Here is a 24,363-nt window from a genome sequence, read left to right as displayed (position 1 = left end):
GTGGGTTCAAATCCAACTGTTGGATGTGGAGACTGGTCCTTTGGTTCTGACCGTATAATCCAAGGTCACATGTCGCAGTGGGTTTTGGCACGAAAAAGATCCCTTGCTGCTCAATGGCCCTGAGTGCTGAGTTTAGGACAAAATTTGCAGCTCTCCACCAGCAAATGGTGGCATCTCCATATGAGTGAAATATTCTTGAGAGGGACATTAAACAACGTACAAATTAACACAGTACCTCTAGGTTTATTAAGGTCAAGATCTAGTAAATAACTTTAGACTAGCTTTTTGGTGCTAGATGCATTATGACGTCATAATCAATTTCAACTTTCTTTTTCCCGTACTTTACGGCTATAGCAGAATTATGTAGAAAATATGGTATTTTCATGACATTCAATTTGAAATCATATGAAAAGTAAACCGGATACCTATATTGAATTTGATATTGGTTTAAAGAAGAGGCCATGAACATACTAATTACCATTTTCCATGAGACTGTAGGCAATCTGGATACATTTCCTTTGTCGAATATGAAAAAAAACTCCCATATTCATGACTGGTTTTCTTAATTTTTCATTGAAAATGACAGTTTAAAATACAGTTTTTCATCTTGTTTACCTACAAATTATGCCCCGAAACACCTTATTTGACCAAGCTAAAGTTGTAAAGCATCAGTAAAGGAATTCATTTCTCAAATTTGATAAATCTGTAGGCACCTTTCATTTACTAGATCTTGACCTTAAGATTGCTGACTTCTTGTTTTGAAATGAAATTTTTAAGATTCTTATACATAGATGAACTGTGGACCAAATGACAGGTGTACATTTATATCACATATACTGTATAAAGTTTTTTTTTTTCAATATTATGCCCCCCTTCGAAGAAGGGAGGGCATATTGCTTTGCTGCTGTCAGTCGGTCTGTTGGTCCACCATCAGTTTCCGTTCATTTTCTTCACAGAGGTTGTACATATTGAAATGAAATTTAGTATACAGATTTATTGTAAACAATGTCAAGTTTTGTTTTTTGGTATGATCGAGCCATTTTGGACAGAGTTATGCCCCTTGGACTTTGAAAAATTCCAATTATTTGCAGTTTCCATTCATTTTCTTTGCAGAGGTTGTACACGTATATTGAAATGAAATTTGGTGTCAAGATTTATCATAAAAATATCTAGGTCTGGGTATGTCTGAGCGATTTTTGACAAAGTTATGTACCTCGGACTTTTAAAAATTCCAATTATTTGGGGGAGCTGGGCATAAGTGTTTTACAAACATCTCGTTTCAAATATAACCAAATTAATGAAGCACTTTTGGAACAGTTCTAGTTTAAAAATCTTGATGAATCTAATAGAAAAAACAAAATACTTCTGTAACAAAAATATTTATTTGCAGAACAATTAAATTACACAGATCACTAATCTGATACATATGTATAAAGTGACATGCGAGTGTAAAAGAAGGAATGAATAAAAATATTTTATCAAAAAACTATAAAAAGAAAACATACATGTATCTATGGTATAAAACAACTGGAAACATTGGTGATTAGAACTGGTTTAAATCTGAATGCAAAAATGCAGTAACACGAATATATGTAAAACAACAAGGATCAGAAAAACAAATCACTTACTGGCTTAGATACTTGCCGGGTATGTTAACCTTTTTTAACATGTTTATATCAGCATCAAAACATATTTTGATAATTTTTTTTGGGGGGGGGGATAAAAAAATGTAAAGCAATGACTCTGTAAAAAGCATGGATTTCTTGTAGACAAATACCCTACATGTGACAATAATGTACCGTGTTTATATATCTTTCACAGAATTAAGAATATACTTCATGTAAGTTATTACATTTCAATAATGAGTAGAAAAGAAACTTTCTTTAGGTCTTAGGATTTAAGTTTCAAACAAGTGAATTAATCAGATATAAAAATCATATAATAGAGATCCAGGTCCATTGTAAGCAGCAGCAAACAATTCAAGTGAAATTAACATGTTTACTTTATCAATTCAACAAATTAAAGGAAAAAGAAACTTGTTAAATTTCACAAAAAAATGAATAAATATGGTTCATTGTTGTTGATATCCATAGTATGCCTCTGTGAGTGCCTTATTTTTCTCCATTCGTCTCTTGACAAGCTCCATCTTTTTGGATGCTCCGTATAATTTGCCGGCAGACTGCATGACATTTGCATGCAAGACAGCTGTGTCCAAATCTGAGAAACCGGAAGCCGAGAGAGAATTTGTCTGCAAACGAACAGAATTTCTGTTAAAGCAATATTTATTAAACCAATGATAATTTAAGATGCAAGCTTAGTATACAAAATATGTGTCAACCATCAATATAGATTTCTGTCTTCAATCAACCATGCAGATAGTTTGTAAAACGTATGAGCCAGTTTCAATTTACGCTCATTTTTTTTGGGGGGGGGGGGGGCAGTTTTCTACCCTACCTGCTTCCTTTCTTTGTGAAGCTTATTGACTACTTGTGTCAATGATCTGCTCTCCTCAATAAATGCCACCTTGTCTTCACGCTGCTGTAAATTCTTGGATCCTTTGGAAATCATGCTTTTTGAAGACAATCTATGAATACAAAATGGAGGATTTTAGAAATACTTTAAATTTAAACTAATTTAAAAGGTATGTCCTGGTTAAATAAACATAGGTCACCCCCCTTTATTGTAAAATAAAGATCCAGATAATGCCAAAGAGAATCACAATGGAATGCATATGACCAATCTTTTATGGTGACATTTAAATATCTAGATTTAGACACACAACACATTCTAAATCTGACATTAGTTTCCCTGCCAAACCAAATAATTTGATTTGACATCAAAGATCAAACTGTACATAACTGAGTCATGACACACTGTTTAACATGATACAACCAAAGGCAAACTAATTAATTCTAGGTTCAAAAGAGTTGTTAAAATTTTGTACAAGACAGAAGTACTTCATCCCATGATGCCTCTTAAATACAATTTAACTTTAATCTTTAAGAAAAAAAACAAGCAAATTCAGAGAATTATGGTAACTTTGATGTCAAATAAAGAACAAATCAAATCTCCCTCTTCCTCTCATAACACTCCCCCCCCACCCATCCCCACCCCCAATATGCATTAGGTGTACAAAAATTTTGAAAAATTTATCATTTTTCTTTCCATAAAAGTATGCATCCTTCTTCTTTCCAAGTTGAAATTTTTTACTCACAATTTTGAGCGAGCATCTTCAATATCTCCTTTACTGGCCAAGTAAGCTGTCTTCTGTACTACTGCAGTGCCAACCACATTAACATTCATAGCCTACAAAATTTTGTAGCGGAAATCTTATTAATTTTACAGACACATAAAGGTCGATATATTAAAAATATGTGTATTATATATATATATATTTTAATTGTTTTAATTTTTCAATTATACTTTAAGTATAAATATTTATGATGAAACTAGCCAAATTGAATATAAATCCAGATTTGGACCGATTTTCACAGAGAAATAAAAGTTTGTACAAAAGTTTATAAAAATATGCCTGCTCCAATGGGATCATTGATAAATGTAAATAATAGAAAGTGTTTCCTCTTGGCTTTATTACAGTTCAAATGTGTTGTTCAGTTTGATAACTTACTTTTCAGATGAAGACTTTCAGATATTTATACTTGATAATACTTATGTAAAAAAAATATTACATATCCAGCACAATGATAACAAAACTAGAAAAGCTTCAGATAGTTTTTGGTCATTAGGATGAACATGCATTTAGTGTTTATAGACCTTATCTAAAAGACAAACAAACAGACAGACAAAGCTGTGAGTTTGACTTACCTCCTCCATGGTTTGTCTGTTGTCTGTGGTAGACAGTGATTTACTGATGGTTCTCAGCATGTTTCTGCCATCCTTCAGTGTGTAAGAAATTTGTACCTATACAGGACAACAAAAATGAACTTATTGTTGAAATATCAGATCAAACTACAAGGAGTGAATGTATAATAAATCAAATACATTGTAAAACTACAAATAAAACAAATTTAGTAAAATTTATAACTGTACACATTGCACTGGGTAGACTTTTACAGAATTATACCCTTTTAACAATTTTGTTCAAAAGTCAATAGAATTCTTCTAAATATGACCTTGAACTTGTCAAAATGACCTTGTTTATTAATGAGACATCATCTTGTCATAAGCAATCTATGAGGGAAATAAAGTCACCCACTGTTTCTGTATTACAAGGTTACAGATGAGAAACAAGAAAGACGTGCACAAGCTAAAATTTTCAATTACTTAGACACTAGATTAAAGGGATCTATTGCCTTACCTGGAATGGTATTTTTTCTATGTCCAATTTTTTCCCAGGATTTTTCAACTTAAATGAGAATGTCATATCAGTATCTTTTGTTGCACTTCCCACCTCCTTAATTATCTTGCTACTGCCCTACAACAAAAAATATATACATTTCATAATCAATGCATTATCATAGATCAGAGGTCCATGTGCCACAATGCTCACCAGAGTCACTTTTAAAGTCAAAGGTCAAGAACTTGTGTACTATATGCACACATATATATAGAAATCTTATTTTTTTTAAAAATTGCCAAGTGTTAAATGTTATGTGAAGAGTTTTTCATTTTTCTATTTCAAATACAGTTGAACTCCTGTAACTCAAACACTGGCATCTCGAATACCATGGATATGTCGAAGTGATTTAGTCAACCAAACCTCTTATTCTTTAGGTATTTTACCCTCAATATTTTTATTGTGCTCAGAACAATGTTTGATTGTATGTTAAAAATAATAACCTTAGGAAATCTGGGGTCATCCACTTCCAGCTCTGGATGGAGAAAGAGAGTGACCGTAACATATGTAGCAATGACGTAATTCTGTGAGATGAGTCGTAACTGCCGGGATATTTCCAGGGGATTAAGCACATTCACAGTACCACCAGAAATATCTGCACATTTGCTAACTTTCTCTAATCCAGTTCTCTCCCCTTCCACAGCGAGAATAGAAATAGTGATGTTCTTCTTTTTGGCATATTGCCCAGCCTTTAAAAAGAGAAATGTACATTGATTCAAATAAGTTATGGAAAAACTTGTTATTTTTAATAGCAGCCAATACATTTGCATATTTACAAAAGAAGCATAGATGAATCCAATAAAGCATTAATCGTGTGATTTATCTGACCTCCACATAGAAATTGGGATCCCTGTTCATGTTGCCTATGCCTCCATTTGGTGCTCCATCAGTACATAAAATAATCTCAGATCCCACGGAACCATTGACAATCCCCATGGCAACAGAAAGGGCGGGGCCAAGACTGGTACAGCCTTTTGGTTTTAGCTTATTTACTTCTGTCACTATTTTCCTATAAAGGTGGATATATATTTTAGGTAAATTTAAGCAACTTATGTAAAATGCATTTCTATTAACTTTCCATAATAAATCACTGGTGACACATCAATTCTTTAATGTTTCAATTTGCAAAGGCATTGCTTGTAAAATTATAAAAGAGGTCTTGCATGAGGTGCACAATTCAATTGTTTCAAGTACCTAAAAATTATACAATTTGTAGATTCTGATCAATTCAATAAATTGGTCATAAACCTTAATATTTACATTTCCAATGTCTTTGTCCGAGATAAAATTACCAAATGTAAATGTACTTTATTTCCCCATCAATGTTTGCAGGGCGGGACAAACAGCTAGACAGAAGCAGGGCTTGGAGCACGTGGATTGGCGGAATCAAAGCATGTAAATATAAGGAATAACTGTCTTGTTTTTCAATTTCATGAAGATGATCAATCGATTGGCTTGCGTGATAATTTTATGCATAAACGCCTTCGGCGTTTATGCAAATTATTACGCAAGCCAATCGATTGATCACTTCATGAAATCAAAAAATAAGACAGTTATTCCTTAAATACATGTATTTCATTATACATGTATGTACTTCTAAATGTCCCTGTCACTGTTTTCCAAAACTACATGCCCGTAGTACAATGTATTTATACATGTCCTTAAGCTTAGAATGTATTGATATTTACATTGAGAAGACAGAAATAATAGTTACTGGTAGGATTCCGTTAAAGGCTTGATCTGGTGTTCCGTGGAATACTTTTCTCCGTAGCTCAGTAATGGTTCAAACTCATTATGGATGCTGGAAGGCACGGTCTGTATGGTGTTATCTGAACAATCTCCATAGACTTCCACCTTTGATTCAAACGTTAAGAAGATCACTCGACGGTCTGGGTTGTCCAGGTGCAGTCGCTCTAACTGCCTGTATGAAATTGTTATTGCTTTGATAAATTAAAAGAGGATATAATTAATTTTTTATCAAAAAGTTATTGCCCAACCTTTTTTTTATATATCTTCATTTTAATTTTTTCTCAACAATTAAAGAACAAACTTAAGGAATATGGTAGTTTAAGATGACTATTTATGGGACTATTTAATATGGAATTAAATAACCTTGGTTGAGGCATATATGTTTTATAAACCAAAAAGCGAGTACTAGCATTACACATGTTGACAATCTTGTAAGTCATCACAGCTTTGACCTTTTATCTTCCAAATCAAATTCAAATGTCCTTGTCCTCTGACATTCCAGTACTATTATATTTTGTTTGAAATTAAATCTACTTAATTTTTCAGGCATATGCTTTGATGAATGTTAATTTCTATTTTGATCCCAAAAATATTTTCTCAGTAATCTATCAATGTCAGACAAATTTGGAATACATGTACTATATGCTTCGTAATTGTGCATTCATTTCTCTTGTTGCAAAGTTAACTTCCACCATTACCTTAGGAGTGCCTCTTGTATGGCTTGAAGTCGTGTAACACTGTTACTGCCAGAGGCATGTTCCCCATCCCTCTGTTTCTTCCATTCAGCTTAAAAACAAGCGGTAAGATAATGTGTAGCTTTAGAAATTTAATGCAAGTACTGTAAACCTACATTAATTTACAGATTCAAAATTTGGCATAGTCTTCTCCTATCTCAATTCTCTTGAAAGTAAATTTCACAAAAAATAGGTCAGGAGCAAAGGAGGCAATATGCATGTGCATGTATAAATCTCATGCGACTGTCTTTGTGATTGACGCCAGTGGGTAAGTACTATTGAAATTGACATGCATGTGAGACCTCTTGTAATTCAAATTTATTGTACAACATTTTAAAAAAATAAATTTACAATTTATTTCACATTGATATGGAAATATAAGGAATCACTGTCTATATTAGTAAAGTATACCAGGGACATCAACGATAGTGGGAAGAACATGGGATTATTTATGCATAATGGGCATACTCTACTAACTAGACAATGATTCCTTATAAAAAAAACATTTGAATGCTACCTTGTAGTTCGGGAAGCTGTGTGATACCCCCCATAGATCCGCTGATATCCAGACAGTACACCACGTATCCACTTCCCGTTGTGGCGGGTTTCGTGGCCTCCATCTTGTCAGTTTCTGTTCCTGTAGCAGCTTGTTCTTCTGGTCCAGAGAGAGCATAATCTATGGTGTCTGATTTAGGAATTTCTTCTTTTCTGACTTCTGTGGAGACATTTTTATGTCCACAGAACTCACTGAAAATTTACAACAGTTAATTAACCCATTATGAAATAGCTATTTCCTCTAAGAGTGATATAAATAAACAAGTCTAGAGATGTTTGTGAAACACTTATCCCCCCCCCCTCCCTTAGACAAGGGGCATAACTATGTAAAACATTGCTCAATTGTACCTAAAACAGAACTTGACCTTAGATATTTCTTATGATAAATCTGTACATATACCCAATTTCATTTCAGCATATGCAACCTCCAGATCTGCAAAGAAAATGAAAGGAAACGGCAAATAATTGGAATTTTTTTAAGTCCAAGGGGCATAACTCTGTCAAAAATTGCTCAATCGTACCAAAAAACAAAACCCTGCCTATAGATATTTTTTTGATAAATCTGTATACCAATTTCATTTCAGTATGTGCAACTTCTGCCTAGTAAATGAATGTCAATGGCTTTAATAGTACCAGTTCCATAGCAGCTTGTCTTCGTCCTGTTGAGTCTCAGAGATGCAAGACAACACAACCTGACACCCATCACAATACACCGGGTCGCCCGTAGCAATATTGTCCATCTGATCAAGATCCTTCATGGACACCAAGATGACATTAGTGTCAGCTTTCTGACATTTTATGGTTTTCTTGGACTTGGTAGGAGATCGTATGGGCGGGGCTGACTTTCGACGACTTGGATGACCTCCTCTAGTGTCACTTCTCGGTTGCTGATCGGGTAAATCTTCCGCTGTGGCTGATCTTCTTCCAGACAATCTGCGAGAGAAGATCCCACTAATTGAGGAGATGAAGCTTCTCACCCTGGATACCTGTCTTCTGGGATTTCCTTGTTCTCCTAGAGCTAACATTTTAAAAATCAAATTTACATGTTGTTGTTTTTTTTTTGGAGAAAATATGAAAATCGGCACAAAGAGCTAGTTTATTTGAATTCATAAATTTTTCATTCATTTAAGCTGCAGTGTACTTGGTTATTATTTCCAAACAAAAAAGAAAAAAGTTTACTCAATTTGCAATAACCGAGTCTGAGACAGAAAAGAGAGAGATATAATAATTGAAACTTAGTTTAACCTGTCAAATTGCAAATAATGTAAATTGGAGAATATCAAATTCCTAGCAAAAATTTAAATATACACTAGATACCTATGTGTATTACATGTATTTATTTATAAATGAAATACCTTGCTCTGCTTTTCTTCGTCTTCCCTTCACTTTGATCATTTTACGATATGAGTCTTCTATGGTTGGATCATAGCTCTCAACAAATTGGTCTGATACATATCTAATTGTCAGTGAAGATTTTCCAACAGCTCCAGACCCAAGCATGACGATCTAGGATAAACAGAAACAACTAAAGTCATCATTCTCTAAATCAGAAAGAACAATCACATACTTTTGAAGTTGCATAAAGATACACATTAAACATTTGTAAAAGCTTTTGAGATGTGAAAAAAGATCCCTTATTTGGCATTTGGGTAATATTATCAGCACAACTGCTTTGTTATTTTCAAAAATAACTCTCAGAAAGAATCTGTTCACTTTTATTTATTTAAATTATCTTATTTTATTTGGGTTATCTTCACTTACTTTGTGTGTAGCTTTGTGTTCAGGAATTTCTAAAACCAGATTTTCAAATGCTTCCTTCACTAGGCTTCCTGTTTTTGCAGAGGTTTCTAAAAAAGGAATGCCCAGGGATTCTGCCAGCTTCTTCCCCTCCTCAAATGATACCTCTCTCTCTTGCTCTAGATCACTTTTATTCCCACAAAGAATCTACAAAATCAAATCCTAAGCTTAATGAAATGTTCCTTTTGATATTTAGTCCCCTACTGGTGAAACCGGAGGGGACTATAGGTTTCCTCCGAGTCTGTCTGTCCATCTGTCTGTCAGCTAGTCTGTCCCCCTTGGTTTTCCACACTCTTTTTCTAAGCCCTTGCAGATATTGAGCTGAAATTTGGTATGTAAGTGTATGTTGATGAGAGACAGATCAAATTTCAATGTCATTTTGCTTCAATGATTTTTGACGGATTTATCGCATTTTAAATTTTTCATAATTTGGATTATGATCTGGTTCATGATGCACTAAATCAATATGTTCTGAACAAGCTTGTATCCTAAAGAGAAAAGGGGCACCCGGCAGGGGACATGTATTGCTTATGCAATACTCTCAGAATGCTTGTTTTTTTATACATATATGCATAATTATATAACCATAAACATAACTATAATAGACTAGCTCGCTTGCTAAAGATTCTATAAATATTATTACTGGTTTAATATATTTTTTTTTCACTTCAGATGCAAGTATCAACATTTCTATGGACTAGTGTCATATTTTGCCACCATATGCTTACTAAAATGTTAAGATATTAAACTATAAGCCAGCTGCAGAAAAAAATAGAACTTTGCCCCATTGTCCAGGAAAGAGAATGGATAATAAAATCCAACCATTTCATGGTGGGGGCAATTGAAATATATCTTAATCTATGAATAACTTAGGTCTATATACCCATTGTCTGACATTTTTCAACCTACCGAAGGTACATGATCCATGCCTTTAATTTTCTGAACAAGGCGGTAAATGGCTGAGGCCTCGTTGAATGACGATCTGCTAGTAATGCTGTAGATAATCATAAAGCCGTCCCCCGAACTCATGTACATGTCTCGTACAGAGGAATACTCTTCTTGTCCTGCTGTGTCCAGAATATCCAAGCAACATGTCTGTAAGCAAAGAAGAGAATCATAATAAAGCATAAGATCCGAGAGTCTTGGCATGATCTCCAAACAATATTTGTTAACTTTATAATCAATGCATTGAAAGCATGAGATCCAACTTAAAGAATGCTCATATATATACATACCATCCTTACCAGCCCATTCCCCCTCCCCATGAGATTATTTTTTTATAAGTGAATAGTCATGAATACCAGAGTAAATTGATTCCTGATGTCTTTCCCTTCCTAAGAGTCCCACAAGTCATTATACACTTGATCTCTAAGTTAAGGTGAAAGGAATGACCTTAATGGTTCGGTGGTATACAGTGATGTACAAACCTCTTCATCTGCATTCTGGGGATCAATTTCTTCTTCCTTCTCCTCCAGATCATCTTCCTCAGGTATGTCTTCCTGCTCATCTGTCGGACCCACGTACACAAGACTTCCCCCAAAATCCATTATCCTAAATACACAAGGTACTTTTTATTTCAAAACATGTTGATTCAAACTGAATAAGTTCTAGTATCAATAACATTATATATTCTTAATAAAAGGGGAAATATATATAAAATTACAAAAAAAATAAATGAAAACAACTGGTATTCAGCATCAAAATCTAGCTATTTACATGCTAAAGTTATTGTCAATGAGGGAGTAAAAATAAAAATTCTAGTTTCCCTTTACCACACAGGACTGTTTCTCTTTTGGAATCGAGGAAATGGAATATCTTGGCTAATTGCCACAAAAAATTTAATATCTAGGCCCTTCTTTAAATGCATATGTACACAACTCAGGAGACCAACACTTGAGGAGCCTAGCTATTGTAGATCTATACAGATCAATCTATATTCAGTGAAGGACAATCTGTATCTTGAATTGAAACTTGAAGATATAAAACCATGTAATTAACATATCTCTGAAAAAAGCAGTATGAATTAGTTTAACATAAAATATCTAATATATATATATATACTGTTTGAGGCCTTAATCTCACGGAGTGTTAAAATTTAATTGTTGATCTGTTTTTTTTTCTTCAATAAATTTATCACAGCTAGCTTGTAAATAGTTCTATAGTTACTGATTAACCTCAATGATCTGTGTCCTATTTCCTGATTTATTTCTGGATAGGAAATAAAGGATTTTTAAACATGTAACTTTACAGGATTATATATGAATTAATAGAAAGAATAATTTTATATATATATATATATATATATATATATATATATATATATATATATATATATATATATATATATATATATATATATATATATATATACACACACATAATACTATGTAAATATTTTTGCCTGGATGGTTAGCTGGTTTAATCATTAATGTTCATATTTAATATCAAATACCTTTAAACTAATGAGTTTAACAACTTGCACAATAAAAAAAAAACATTACTCATTTACTATTGATCGATTTATAGCTAACTTTGGCCCTACAACAAGATTGATGTAGACATGACATATATATCTATAACCAGGATATATACTGAAGGGTGCTTAAATCATGCAGTGCTTATCTATAATCACTTTAAAAATCTATCATTCATTAACATTATAAAAAGAATGAAAATTTATACCACACGTCTTACCTATCTTGCAGTCAACAACAACGCTGTAGAATACTTTGGTTTTCCCCATCGATATAACTTATAAATATACATTACACCTAATATTTGATTGGTAGATATAAATAATCTAACTAAAAATAACCTAGAAAACATCGAGTTGCGGACGGCGCGGATTTAAGTTTTTTCTATGTCCCCCGTTATCGAAGATTCGGGACTATACAGTAGTTTGTTCTGTTCGTTCGTCTGTATGTTTGTTTATCTGTTTGTATATTTGTTCAAAGAAACTTTAACCTTGTCCAAAACTTTTGAGTGGGTGATGCTTTGGCTGGTGTATTCCTTGTAACAAGACCTTTCTTTTGGTACTACAAAATTTTAACCTTGTGACCTTGACTTTGACTCACTTTAACCAAAAGTTACTAACATTAGCCATAGCATTAACTTTAGAAAAGTTGGTGCTAGGGGTTTCATACTTCACATATGCATTCATTATGACAAGACGATTCAGTGGGTTTAAGTATTTTGACCTTTTCACCTTGACCTTAAAGATTGATCCACTTAAAAAAAAAAACTTCAATCATGATCATAACTTTTGAACCGCTAGTACTAAGGTTTCATATTTTCACAGGTGTGTTCCTTGTGACAAGACCTTCCTTTGGCTACCAACAATTTTGACCTTTTTACCTTGACCTGAGAGTTTGACCCACTTGAAAAAAAAATAACGTTGACCATGAACTTTGAACCGTTAGAACTAGGTTTTTCATATTCGCAGGTGTATTTCATGTGAGAGGACTTCCTTTAGATATATACCTACAATTTTGACCTTTGGACCTTGACATTTAGAAATTTCAACCCTCGCCATATGCTGTCATACGGAGGCATCACAAAGACATCTTTCATTTTTCATTTTTTTACCTTTACTGGCAGGACTTCCACTCACAAGATAACAACAATTAATGTTTGGTGAGGTACTGCGGGGGGGGGGGGGGTAGGGGTGATGTACTGCGCCCTTCTATCCACTTTTTGCGAACGTAAATAGTTTTATATTTGAATTTAAGGAAAACAAGATGTGTTTGTGAAACACTGCCCCTAAGATACTGAACATCCCGAAGGAGGTTACCCTATTCCTTTCTTCATTAATGATGTACAGTATATACAATTTTATACAAAAATACACCATGCTCTCTCTCTCTCTAATTATTTTGCCAAGTGTGCATTACAGAGAGTCAGTAGTAGATCAGGTTTTAAATAAGTTCTTGGATCTGTTAAAATCATAGGCGCTTGGTTTCAGGATGGTGTATTTTGTGTATTACGTGTTTTTCTAGGTGCGTCTGAATACTCTCAGACTGCGGAACATTAACTGGCAAAATTGGAAATATACAGCTTACTTCATTTCTATCTGTTACAATCAAAACATTCAGTGATAGACAATGAAATGGGCGGGTACAATATGACGCGGACGTGGGGAAAACATGGGATTGAAATTGCAGATCGAAATTCATTTTGAAACAAAGAACTATGAAACAAAGATTCTGTAAAAGTTTCATTTGAATTCATTCGTAGGTATAAGAGGAGTTGCGGATAAGGACGGGTACCCTAAAGACTAACAGACGGACGTACAGACAGAGGGATGGACAGACATGGATGGACATCCCGATCACTATATACCCTCCTGCTTTACAAGTGGGTGGTTTGACAAGTGTTTTGGAGCTGGCAGAATTATTTTGTGCTAGAAAACTGAGGTTATTTGACTTATTTCCCTTTGCTATGACCACCTATGTTACCTGAAATCATAAATTATTTGAATAAAATAATCATAGTATACATTGCCAGAATTTTCAAAGCATAGTGCAAAAAGTACACAGTCTTTAATTGCTAGGGAGACATATTCTTCATGTTGATAGTAACAAATGGGCAGGTGTATATTGATTAATTAGCACTGGCATGTAAAAAAAAAAAAAAGATCAACCTCTTGATTTGTTACTGAAGAGATCATTAGCTTTTCTGTTCAGTGTCCTGATCATCCTATTTCTCTTAGGTGTCGACAGCACATCTTTATATAAGTTAGTTTTGTTTATATTATGCCTCTACGGAACCTTGACTGTTCTGTCCAGTAGTCAGTACACCACATCGATTGCCTATGATGATGACAAACCCTGACTGTGTCCATATACTCAGGTATCCGTTTTGTAAAAGGGGCCACGAGGCCTTAACGGCGTTTAGGCCCTGTGGCCACTATCACAAACATGCTTACCATTACTAATTTATCAGGACATCCCAAAAGTTCATAGCTATAATTATAGCTAAGCTCTACATCAAGACAGAGGCAGGTGCCTTTAAGCCCCCCCCCCCCAAAAAAAAGCAACAGAAAACGAAGGTCTTTTACTCTTCAGAAATTCTATCACCACATAATATATCAGTCTTCCAAGTATTAAAATCAGATGGGACTTTAGCTTCTTCTTGTCTGTTCACCTGTCTTTCCCACTTGGTTTTTTAAGTTTTTTAAAGCCTTACAGACATTGAGCTGCTTTTGGTATGTGATTGTACCTTGATGAGTTACATATCAAGTTTGCATTTTGTTCCACTTTAAATACAGTGATTATACCCCATGCAACAAGTTGCTGGAGGTATAATGTTTTTGACCCGTCAGTCAGTCAGTCCGTCAGTCCTGTTTTTTTGTTAGCGCAACTTCTCATAAACCGCTGCACAGAATTTCGTCAAACTTTGCAGATATTTAGGACACAGTGTGGGGATGTGCATATTACCAGGAAATTCCGATTCCTTTATTTTTTACGGGAATTTCTGCACTTTTACACTTAGATTTTTGGCAATATCTTGAATATAGAGATGAACAGTTTGTCAGCGCAACTCCTCTTAAACCGCTGCACAGAATTTCGTCAAACTTTGCAGATATTTAGGACATAATGTGTAGATGTGCTTATTACCAGGAAATTCAGATTCCTTTTTTTACGGGAATTTCCGCACTTTTATACACCTAGATTTTTGGCTGTACCTTGAATATATAGATGAACAGTTTGTCAGCGCAACTCCTTTTAAACCGCCGCACAGAATTTCGTTAAACGTAGCATATATATTAGGACACAATGTGTAGATGTGCATATTACCAGGAAATTCCGATTCCATAATTTTTCTGGGAATTTCGGCACTTTTCAACGTAGAATTTTGGCCATACGTTGAATATAGAGATGAACAGTTTGTCAGCGCAACTCCTCTTAAACTGCTGCACAGAATTTCGTCAAACTTCGCAGATATTTAGTACACAGTGTGTAGATGTGCATATTACCAGGAACCGATTCCTTTATTTTCCTTGGAATTTCCGCACTTTTCAACTTAGATTTTTAGCCATACCTTGAATATAGAAATGAACAGATTGTCAGCGCAACTTCTCATAAACCGTTGCACAGAATTTCGTCAAACTTTGCAGATATTTAGGACACAATGTATAGATGTGCATATTACCAGGAAATTGGGATTCCTTTATTTTTCCCGGCAATTTCAGCACTTCGAATTGGGGGGGGGCGTGGGGTATGTGAGCTTGCACACTTTTTCTTTCATTTTGAGAGTTATTTTCTTAATTTTTAATATCTAATGAGAGCCAGTTTTCTACCCCACCCCTTAAATTATTAAAGGTATAAGCTCCTTTTTGACATGGAAATCGAGATCTATTTAGCTGTGTTAAAGATAGATCAAGTTGATATTTTGTTCTGCTCAAATAAATGAAATAATTTATGACTGAAATATAAGATTTACTAGTATATAGTTTTTATTTGTGATATAATTCGTTTCTGCTTTTGAAAGTTGAAACACTATACATGTATTTCAAAAACTCGATTAATCCAGAAAAACTCAAGATTCAAGGGAATTACATTGTATAAAAGCTTCAAGTTTCTATCCCTGTTCAAGACATTTCGCTAGACAATTACTAGTATTGCTTGCAATATGTACTTATACAGAAAACTTAAAAAAAAAGCTCCTATTGGTACAAAAAAATATTTAAGGAGGGGGTGTTTACTAAATTTTCTAATCACTTTTTTTTTTACAGTAGTCTTTGTTCCTTATGGTTCCATGGTCATTTGATCGTGATTTAATATCACTTAAAATTCCAGCCCTGGAGGATGGGGGTCCGGAAAACACCCACCCCTTGATCCACTGAAAACGCCTATGCTAATACCACTTGAAAATCTTTCAGTTTTTATCAGTAATAATGATAGCTGCAGAACTGTAGCGTAATTATGGTTTTACATATTAGTCTTGACCATAACGCTACAGATCCTATAATGCGAGTTTATCATTTTTAGAGACGATTTACGGCGCAAGATTTTTTGCGTTTGGGAGAATTTCTCCAATTTTCAACATTGGTAAATCATCTACCTTTCCCTTCATATTTCTAAACAAATTTTTTAATAAATCTGTATATTTTATACACCTCCCAACACTATGTAGTCGTCTCTACAAGCGATAAACTTGCTTGATTAGGAATTTTCTGCAATCCCTCAAACCAAGCCACTTTAGCGTCTGTAGAGGTGACTATAAAGGGTTGAGAGGAGGATAAAGTGTACAAATTGGTTTACGAATGTGTCTGGAATTAGGGGGTGAAAGGTAGATGATTTACTAAAGTTGGAAAGTGAAGGAATTCTCCCAAACAGTGCGCAAAATATCTTTCGCCGTAAATTGCACATTTTTTGCATTACGGGATCTGTAGCATGATAGTCAAGACTAAAACCTTAGCGCTACAGTTCTGCAGCTATACTAACAATGAGGGTTGACACTCTCTACTTCTCCAAAGCTATTATTAATTATTTTAAAAAGTGATGTATAGCGTATTTTTTTTTTTAATTCAGGCAAACTAAAATTATAAAGATATTTCTATTTGTTTTATTTCTTAAAAAAAGATAGGACTTTCCTGTAACTTACACAATTTAAATCAATTGCGTTTTAAAGATATTAAAGGAAATTTAAAACAAACACCCTATTTGCCGACTTTACTTTTAAATCAGTGACAGACACATATGAAAGTCTATTTTACTGAAAGAAATGCGAGGTTATACAAGTTAAAAATCGGTGAACATTTTAATTTGAACGTATATAACAAATACATCTATTTTCTAAAGCTCAGATACACCGTTTATTTAGCTTTGATTTCTTAGATATATTTTACAATGCATAACTCACTTTCTCGCGTAATCCTTCGTAAATCCAAGGAAGAAAAAACATTTTAATATCTATGCATAATTTCTGAACAATAATACTAGGCAAATGAATGACTTACACATACGAGCACAGGTTTTTAAAGAAATGAAGCTTTTTGTCGAAAATTTTTGCAGAGAAAAGATGTTTGGACTCGCGGCAAAAATTGAAATCGTGATTTGGATTTTACACAGAAAATTAAGACATATTTCGAAATGTTAATAAAAATTGGTGAATTCACAACATAATTCAGACGGTGATCTAAATCTGTCTTCATTTTAATTATTACAACTTACTGATTGGTTAACATTCTCATAATTATCCATATATTATTAAAAGACGGGAATTTTTAAAATTCTTCTACAGAATATAATTTAAACTCTCCTGATTGTGTCAACAAATCTGCATAGGTAAACATCCCTGAATATTAATTAAAATTCGAAGAAAAAAAACACTTTCTCCGATTAAAACGCACATGCCCGCAATACACACAATCGCTCGTTGTCGTTTAATGTGCGGCGGTCGTCAGCCGCGGCCATTCAGAATCTCGGGTCACTTGTCTAAAAGGTTCAAAAATTTAAGACAATCGTGCTTTGAAGATTTATTTTCAACATAGTCTACAGCATGTGAATTAAAGGAGGGTCGCTCACAATAAACACATCAGACTGTAAAATATAATGAAACATCTGTCTGGAATCGGACATAGGACATGGCGGGTTACGTAAATGGCTGAGCCGGGACAATGAAACTGTTATCTAACATGACAGATTTTAACACTTTAGGGATGATAGAGCACTCGGACATCCAGACGGTGCAGAGCATATATAAAGCTGCACATGCAGTAACGTGGATGTGTCCAAAGAAAGACTCCAAGCAAGTAAGTTGTCTTATCATTGCAAAATGTGTTCTCTATGAGCAAATATTGTACTGAAATCGAAAAAAAAAGAATTACGAAGGATTCAGCTTAGTAAATGTCCTGGTATTCATTCAATATGGTTTCTTTCAAAAATTATTCTAAATGAAATGTTTTAACAGTTTAATTAATGATATTGAATAGATAAAATAACCAGTCTTGTCCCATTTATCATTTTTAACTTGGTACAATCATGTTTTATATTCAATTCATAGCCTAAGGTCCAAAAGTTCGACTCTCACACATTAAGTTGCAGGACAAGATATTGCAATTCAAACTATATAGACACGATTTCTATAAATTTGTAATTTTATTTTGCAGTTTTAACAATGAAGAGATCGCTCGCCCTTTGTCTCGTCTTTGCCCTGGCTGATGTCGGGCTCTGGAGAACTATTGGTGGAGCGGCTGCCAATTTAATAGGTCATGATCAGGGCTGGGGAAAGGGCGGTATAGTTCACCAGCCGGGTCACATCGATCATCACGGATCTAAGGGTGGCGCTATCGGAGTCGGAAACGCCCAGGTTGATCTTGGTGTTGATCTTGGAGTCGGTGGACAGTTCGATGCTGGATTTAATGGTGGAAGCATTGACCATGGTCACCATGGAAAGGGAGGAATCATTGACCATCACGATATAGGCCATTTCGATCACCACAATGGTGGAATCATCGGAGGTGGTGCTCATGCTTCAGCTGATGTAGCCGTGGGAGCCGCTGTTGGTGCCGCTGTTGGAGGTGGTATCGGTGTTGGAGGTGGAATCGGGGGAGGTATTGGAGGAGGTATCGGAGGTGATATCGGAGGTGGCTTCCATGATAACATCGGAGGTGGATTCGATGACTTCAACAGCATTAATGGCAACTTCGATGACACCACAGTCATTGGAGGTGGAAACATCAACAGCATCAGTGGATCTTTCGATGACAGCACAATCATCGGTAGAGGTGGAAACTTGAACTCCATTAGCGGAAACTTCGATGACAGCACAATCATCGGTAGAGGTGGAAACTTGAACTCCATTAGCGGAAACTTCGATGACAGCACAATCATCAATGGTGGAAATCTGAACTCCGTCAGCGGATCATTTGACGATTCCGTAATTATTGGAGGAGGTATCGGTGGAGGAATCGGAGGCGGGATCGGAGGAGGTATTGGTATTGGAGGAGGTGTCGGTGTTGGAGCCGCCGTGGGTGCCCGTGTCTCAGTAGGAGCTAGGGCTGGAGCTGGCATTGGTGGAGGATTTGGAGGAAAGAAAGGCGGATACGGAAAGGGTGTTATTGGCGGAGGTTACTACAGACCCATGGTCATCTACAGACCAAAGTTCGGAGGATACAAAAAACGCTACGGCGGAGGATACAGAAAATCTTCATACAAAAAGATGAGGGTCCTTCCAATCAGGAAAATCAGATTTATGAGACCCATCTTCAAGAAAAAGTTCGGAGGTAATTCAGATAAATTATCAAAATCTTGTAACATTTAAATATTTTCCGTTGGAAGCATACCTATATTATTAAAAAACAGATAGGCATAAACTTAGCTGGAATTCAATACTTTTTTCCAAAAGACCTTTCTTTCCCAAATAAATGACGACTTTGTGGTTTAACACATTTTAATAATAACCATTTAAAATGCATTACTAAGTATTTATATATATTTTGTTTACTTTGCAGGTTATTACTAAGCTTCGAGTTTGTGCACCGATTTCATGGCACCAGTCCTCAAAATGGAGTCTTTGTTATTTATTGTTTGTTAATAAAAAATATGTTAAACATATACTGAAAACTGTTTTATTTTGCCATAGAAAGTCCGTAAAGAAAAAACTGCATGACTATTAAAGCACAAATAGTTCTGTTTATATTGAATTTGGAACAATAGCCTTGCTTGTTCGCTATTTTAACCAAACACACCCAGAACCTGGATCACATAACTTCATATGTATTAATGTGTACGTGTATTACTATGATTGATGGAATCTCCTGAACAATTTCATCCACCTATCATTTTTTTTAATTTTGAGTTTACAACATAATAACAGTTATCAAGTTGTAAATTTTGCATTTATCTCGACCTAGTAAATTTAAAATTTACAACATGATAACCATTTGAGTATAAGACGGATTCGTTCTCTGGTCAAGAACTTGAATCAAAATCAACACTTGTATTGGCATACAGCAGGGTGTCATACTTTCTCCGCTGCTCTTTGAGGACAATGCATAAAAATTGCTGTTATATATTTGAACAATTTTAATTTGTTATTCCAAAACTCTCATTTTTCTCCCATTTATTATTCTAAAGGAGGATCCAGAATTTTATTATTACTACTGAGATAATCAAGCGGTCATAATATAAATGGGCAGTTTCATTATTTTATGTGCACTATATTCCTTGTAAGAAACCACACATAAAATCTTGTGAAATACCGGTATCTTTATCACATTGTTATATACAAAAATGAATTTTTAGCCAGCATATGTTGTTTATACACTTATTTTTTCTTATTTTCCGAGTTCATTCGCTTGTCAGTCTTCCGCATTTACGACTTTTAACACATTAATAACCTTGCAGAAGTTGTACACACTAATTGCAAATAAAAATGTTGCACTTCTGAACATCTGTATGACGATTAACTGCTCTCTGTGGTTCACCAAATGTGACCTTTGTGTCAACTTCCTAATGGATTTCTTAATGTGTGCCAAGTCTTCGGAACATTATAGGTTGTCCCTATTTATTCATTCAATTTCGTATGATAGTCACTTTACGGACGCCAACAGGTAAGAGCAGTCCTCTATTTATCGAATCCCCGTGGTTTCTTTTATCTGTTGTTCCTATTGATATTTCAATTGATAAAAAACCTACCTAAATATCTAAAAAAAAAAAAAAAAAAAAAAAAAAAATCGCAATAATACATGAAAAAAAATTCAGGTGTTTCATTGGAATATCTGTGTTAAAACCTGTGTTAAAATTGAAAAAACAAAAAGAAAAGAAAGAAAAAAAAAACTATGAATGCATTTGCGTCTTTGAAATCTATTTAAAAGAAAAATCCTAGGCAGTTCATAAAATAACATTTATAACGTAATTTGTGTGCATACTATGTCTTATTCATTCATAATGTACTAGTAATAATTTAATATGAGAGCCGAGTATACCCGGTAGATCTTTTTTACAACTTTGGGTTTATAAGCCGTCTGCTCACTCATAGAAAATAATGCTTTAATTCTTATTATTTTTCAGAGGGAATTTATTTTACAAGTAAAAAACAACAATTATATCAATGCTTGTGGGGCAAAATCAAATGTAAAAGACAATTCAAACTTGATAAATCTTTAAAGAAGTAATAGACATTTATTTCATTAGAGTTATCTCTCTTATCAGAGTATCAATGAACCTTAAGATTAAAAAAAAATCTTTAGTTTTTTTAAAACTAGAAAATTAACTCGAAAAGGGAAATTAAATTTATGCTACCTATTATGTATAAGATTATTGACAAATGCTATGAAAAATGAGAGAGAGAGAGAGAGAGAGAGAGTTACATAAATTTTACGCAGTGAAAGCAAGCAGAGTTTATGGGAGGGTTCAGAGTCCCCCCCCCCTAGGTGTATCGTATGGGGGGGTAGCTAATGAACCCTCGTCAGTTGTGGCATGTCGATTGCAATTATTCTGCAAAAGTTCCCAACTGGAGTGTAATGGAAACATTTGTAACTCTTATTTCAATGTTTCAGCTATTTAAAATGAAATTCCGTAATTTGATATGCTAATTAATCTGTGTTTGTCATTTTCTCAGTTTAATTCATTTCGTTTGAGATGTTTAATTTTGCATCGTCATAATAACAAGACTTGTCAGGAATCAGTTTTGCAAGACTGAGTTTTCCTAGAATCTACTAGTTTATTCCCCCTAAAACGTCACACATAGGGGGAAATTGGCTATCCACAACATAGTCTCCAATACGCATATTTTGGCCGCCATGATTGATGATCAATGACATCCTTTACCAATTCCTTACCCACACTTTTGTCTGTCTGCAAGAAAGGTTGCCACCGGCAAATTTTGTGGTAAACATTGGTACCACTTGCATATCAATGGTAATTCATTTCCCTAACAGTGGGTGTGTTCCAGGTTCTACCACTGGTAACTTCTGCAGATCACTGACAGCGTGCCAGGACTCTCAACACACCCAAAATTCGGTGCGATTAGGGTTTTTACCGATTGGGAATGTCAAAACGACCACTGGTAGCTATGGCACGCCAAATTCACAAAAATAAGCTAAACATAATTTCACAGTTGATAAACTAAGATTATCGACTGTAAACTATAGTTTACAAACCGTGAACTATAGTTAACAATTCGTTAACTATAGTTTTCATCTGTAAAACTATATTTAACGGTCGTTAACTATAGTTTACGAATGCTAATCTAAGTTTATCTGTCTGTAATAAAGCGTTAACAATAGATTTTGTTGATAAACATAGATTCACGTTTGTAAACTATAATTTACAATCGTAAACTATAGTTAAGAGTTGTTAATCATAGTTTCACAAATCGTGAAACTATATTTATCAGATCGTTAACTATAGTTAACGGTTTGTAAACTATAATTTACAAATCGTGAAACTGTATTTATCAGATAATCTATGTTTTGCAATCGCAAATGATAGTTTTCGGTGTTAAGTATAGTTTACAGTTGTGAAACATAGATTATCGCGTTAACTATGGTTTACAGATGTAAAATATAGATTAATGTTGTTAACTATAGTTTACAGTCCGTAAACTATAGTTTACAACCGATAAACCTAGTTTATCGACTGTGAAACTATGTTTAGCTCATCTTTGTGAATTTGGCGTGCCATAGGTAGCATTTGTTGCTGACAGAGAACAAAACGACCACTGGTAGCATTTGTTGCCATCAGAGAACTATGTTAGTCTCTTTGTACTAAGTGATACCATTTGTAGTAATTTTTCCCCCTATGACTTTAGACAGACGACTTTTTGTCCAATTCAAGCAGTTGGTATTTAACTGATTGTACCTAACTGTAATGTTGTAAATGCTGAATTTACCGGATAGCAGTTAATACAAAATTTATTTTAAAAAGTCTCCAGGACTTCGCTATAATCGAGTTTTACTGTAATTCGCCGGGGATTGTAAGTGAAATAGTTTGCTGACCCTTCCGTTCTTTGTCATATTCTTTAAATATGCAGATTGCGGCTTTTATAAATCAGACACAACACAATGACCCCCCATCCCAAATAAACAGGTTAGGAGTAATTGCTAAATACATCTTATTGTTTTATAGGACGAAATAATTTTTTGATTTAACAGCGAATTTTACTAGTTTTTTTTTTTGGCAGTAAAACCTAGGAGGCGCGGACTAATACTAAGATGATGACAAGACTGGCTTTCCTAGTTGTACTGTTGACGTTCGTCAATTTCTCCTCAGCCTTTCTTATGTTCAGAGGTAAGTAAGTATGTAAGAAATCAAAATATTTAAAAATAAATTCTCAAAATCGGATGACCTAGCTTATTTACGTGTATAACCGATTTATGCTCAAAACAACTAGTAGCTTACTTTATTAAATACGTGAGTCAAGTATACAAAAAACACCCTTTATTCAACCACAGCTAATTCCGGATTCGGAAGATACAATGGTGGACTGAGTAACTGGTTCATGAGAGGTTTTGGGGGTGGACTCGGTGGGTCAGAAGCTGGCGACGCCGGTGACATTCTAGAGCAGCAGCAAGCCAACCAGAAAAAGCAACTCCTGTACCGGAACACCTTCCGGGGGTCGTGGGGCGGAAGTGGAGGGTACTTTAATCCGTTCATGGGTGCCTATGGTGACTACTAACATTCGTTGTCTTTTTAACCAAATTTATTTGTTACATTTTGGCGTCTTTCAGTGTGTTTTTTAACGAAAAAGGTTTTGTTAAAATAATAGTTGAATGTATCGTCTGTGTTTTAATGTTTATTAACAAAATATGTGAAACCCTGCTAACTGTACATGTATTATATTGTTGTATTTCTTCACATTTATTTCCGCAATGACGCGCAATGTGAAGAGTAAATTTCAAATTCTTGAATGGATAAGATTTATCTAAAAACTTGTGCTTTATTTTTTTTTTTCTGGACTTGTAGGTTTTTCTCTCTTTGATGCCTGATGACCACAGAATCATTCACCTAGATGTCACTGAACTTACCATCACAGGACAGTGTGTGGTCTACTTAACCACAGGGAATTTCAATTTAAAGCATTTTATGCATTCTGACTATCAGTGGTCCAGAAAACAGTTCTGAGTGTTTGATTGATATTGCCACAGCCTTTGTTTGAATAAGTGTACTGAAAAAGGAAAAAAATATGTCATTTTTGTTTTATATTTTTTATTTTAATCAATAA

General features: G+C 34.5%; 3 protein-coding genes across 5 annotated transcripts; 2 read left to right on the top strand and 1 right to left on the bottom strand.

Moving 5' to 3' along the window:
- Positions 1 to 1,488: 1,488 nt before the first annotated feature.
- Positions 1,489 to 11,911, bottom strand: LOC134246076 (circularly permutated Ras protein 1-like). Of its 2 annotated transcripts, none has more exons than XM_062728339.1 (16): positions 11,887 to 11,911; positions 10,620 to 10,743; positions 10,102 to 10,287; positions 9,157 to 9,339; positions 8,751 to 8,901; positions 8,029 to 8,413; positions 7,358 to 7,587; positions 6,805 to 6,892; positions 6,072 to 6,278; positions 5,186 to 5,366; positions 4,801 to 5,046; positions 4,319 to 4,435; positions 3,826 to 3,921; positions 3,215 to 3,306; positions 2,455 to 2,584; positions 1,489 to 2,248 (listed from the first exon to the last, which is right to left on the bottom strand). In XM_062728339.1, the coding sequence occupies exons 2-16, from the start codon at positions 10,737 to 10,739 to the stop codon at positions 2,072 to 2,074; spliced, it is 2,589 nt and encodes an 862-aa protein (XP_062584323.1). In that variant the 5' UTR covers positions 10,740 to 10,743; positions 11,887 to 11,911; the 3' UTR covers positions 1,489 to 2,071. The 2 variants fall into 2 exon arrangements, with proteins under 2 accessions (XP_062584323.1, XP_062584325.1); XM_062728341.1 differs by lacking the exon at positions 11,887 to 11,911 and adding an exon at positions 11,367 to 11,391 and having other exon boundaries at positions 8,029 to 8,407.
- A 5,742-nt stretch (positions 11,912 to 17,653) lies between these two features.
- LOC134246048 (uncharacterized) lies at positions 17,654 to 19,736 on the top strand. The gene is made up of 3 exons (XM_062728311.1): positions 17,654 to 17,947; positions 18,305 to 19,420; positions 19,649 to 19,736. The coding sequence occupies exons 2-3, from the start codon at positions 18,313 to 18,315 to the stop codon at positions 19,657 to 19,659; spliced, it is 1,119 nt and encodes a 372-aa protein (XP_062584295.1). The 5' UTR covers positions 17,654 to 17,947; positions 18,305 to 18,312; the 3' UTR covers positions 19,660 to 19,736.
- A 3,592-nt stretch (positions 19,737 to 23,328) lies between these two features.
- On the top strand, positions 23,329 to 24,309 carry LOC134246047 (uncharacterized). Of its 2 annotated transcripts, none has more exons than XM_062728310.1 (3): positions 23,329 to 23,429; positions 23,594 to 23,777; positions 24,105 to 24,309. In XM_062728310.1, exons 1-3 carry the CDS (start codon positions 23,354 to 23,356, stop codon positions 24,118 to 24,120), a joined length of 276 nt encoding a protein of 91 aa, XP_062584294.1. In that variant the 5' UTR covers positions 23,329 to 23,353; the 3' UTR covers positions 24,121 to 24,309. The 2 variants fall into 2 exon arrangements, with proteins under 2 accessions (XP_062584294.1, XP_062584293.1); XM_062728309.1 differs by having other exon boundaries at positions 23,594 to 23,806.
- Positions 24,310 to 24,363: the final 54 nt, after the last annotated feature.

The sequence above is a fragment of the Saccostrea cucullata genome, unplaced genomic scaffold (assembly GCF_032062105.1).
Source record: "Saccostrea cucullata isolate Sc308-1 unplaced genomic scaffold, CSIRO_AGI_Scuc_v1 ctg217, whole genome shotgun sequence".
NCBI classification, from domain to species: Eukaryota; Metazoa; Mollusca; class Bivalvia; order Ostreida; family Ostreidae; genus Saccostrea; species Saccostrea cuccullata.
This window is presented reverse-complemented; position numbering and strand designations above follow the sequence as displayed.

Coding starts and splice junctions, on each gene's coding strand:
- LOC134246076 (XM_062728339.1), bottom strand. CDS start 10,739: ATGGATTTTGGGGGAAGTCTTGTGTACGTGGGTCCGACAGATGAGCAG. Junction 6,279..6,804: donor ATACAAGAGGCACTCCTAAG/GTAATGGTGGAA, acceptor AATTTCATACAG/GCAGTTAGAGCGACTGCACC. Junction 4,436..4,800: donor ATGACCCCAGATTTCCTAAG/GTTATTATTTTT, acceptor TTTTTGTTGTAG/GGCAGTAGCAAGATAATTAA.
- LOC134246048 (XM_062728311.1), top strand. CDS start 18,313: ATGAAGAGATCGCTCGCCCTTTGTCTCGTCTTTGCCCTGGCTGATGTC.
- LOC134246047 (XM_062728309.1), top strand. CDS start 23,354: ATGATGACAAGACTGGCTTTCCTAGTTGTACTGTTGACGTTCGTCAAT. Junction 23,430..23,593: donor AGCCTTTCTTATGTTCAGAG/GTAAGTAAGTAT, acceptor ATTCAACCACAG/CTAATTCCGGATTCGGAAGA. Junction 23,807..24,104: donor TCCGTTCATGGGTGCCTATG/GTGACTACTAAC, acceptor CTGGACTTGTAG/GTTTTTCTCTCTTTGATGCC.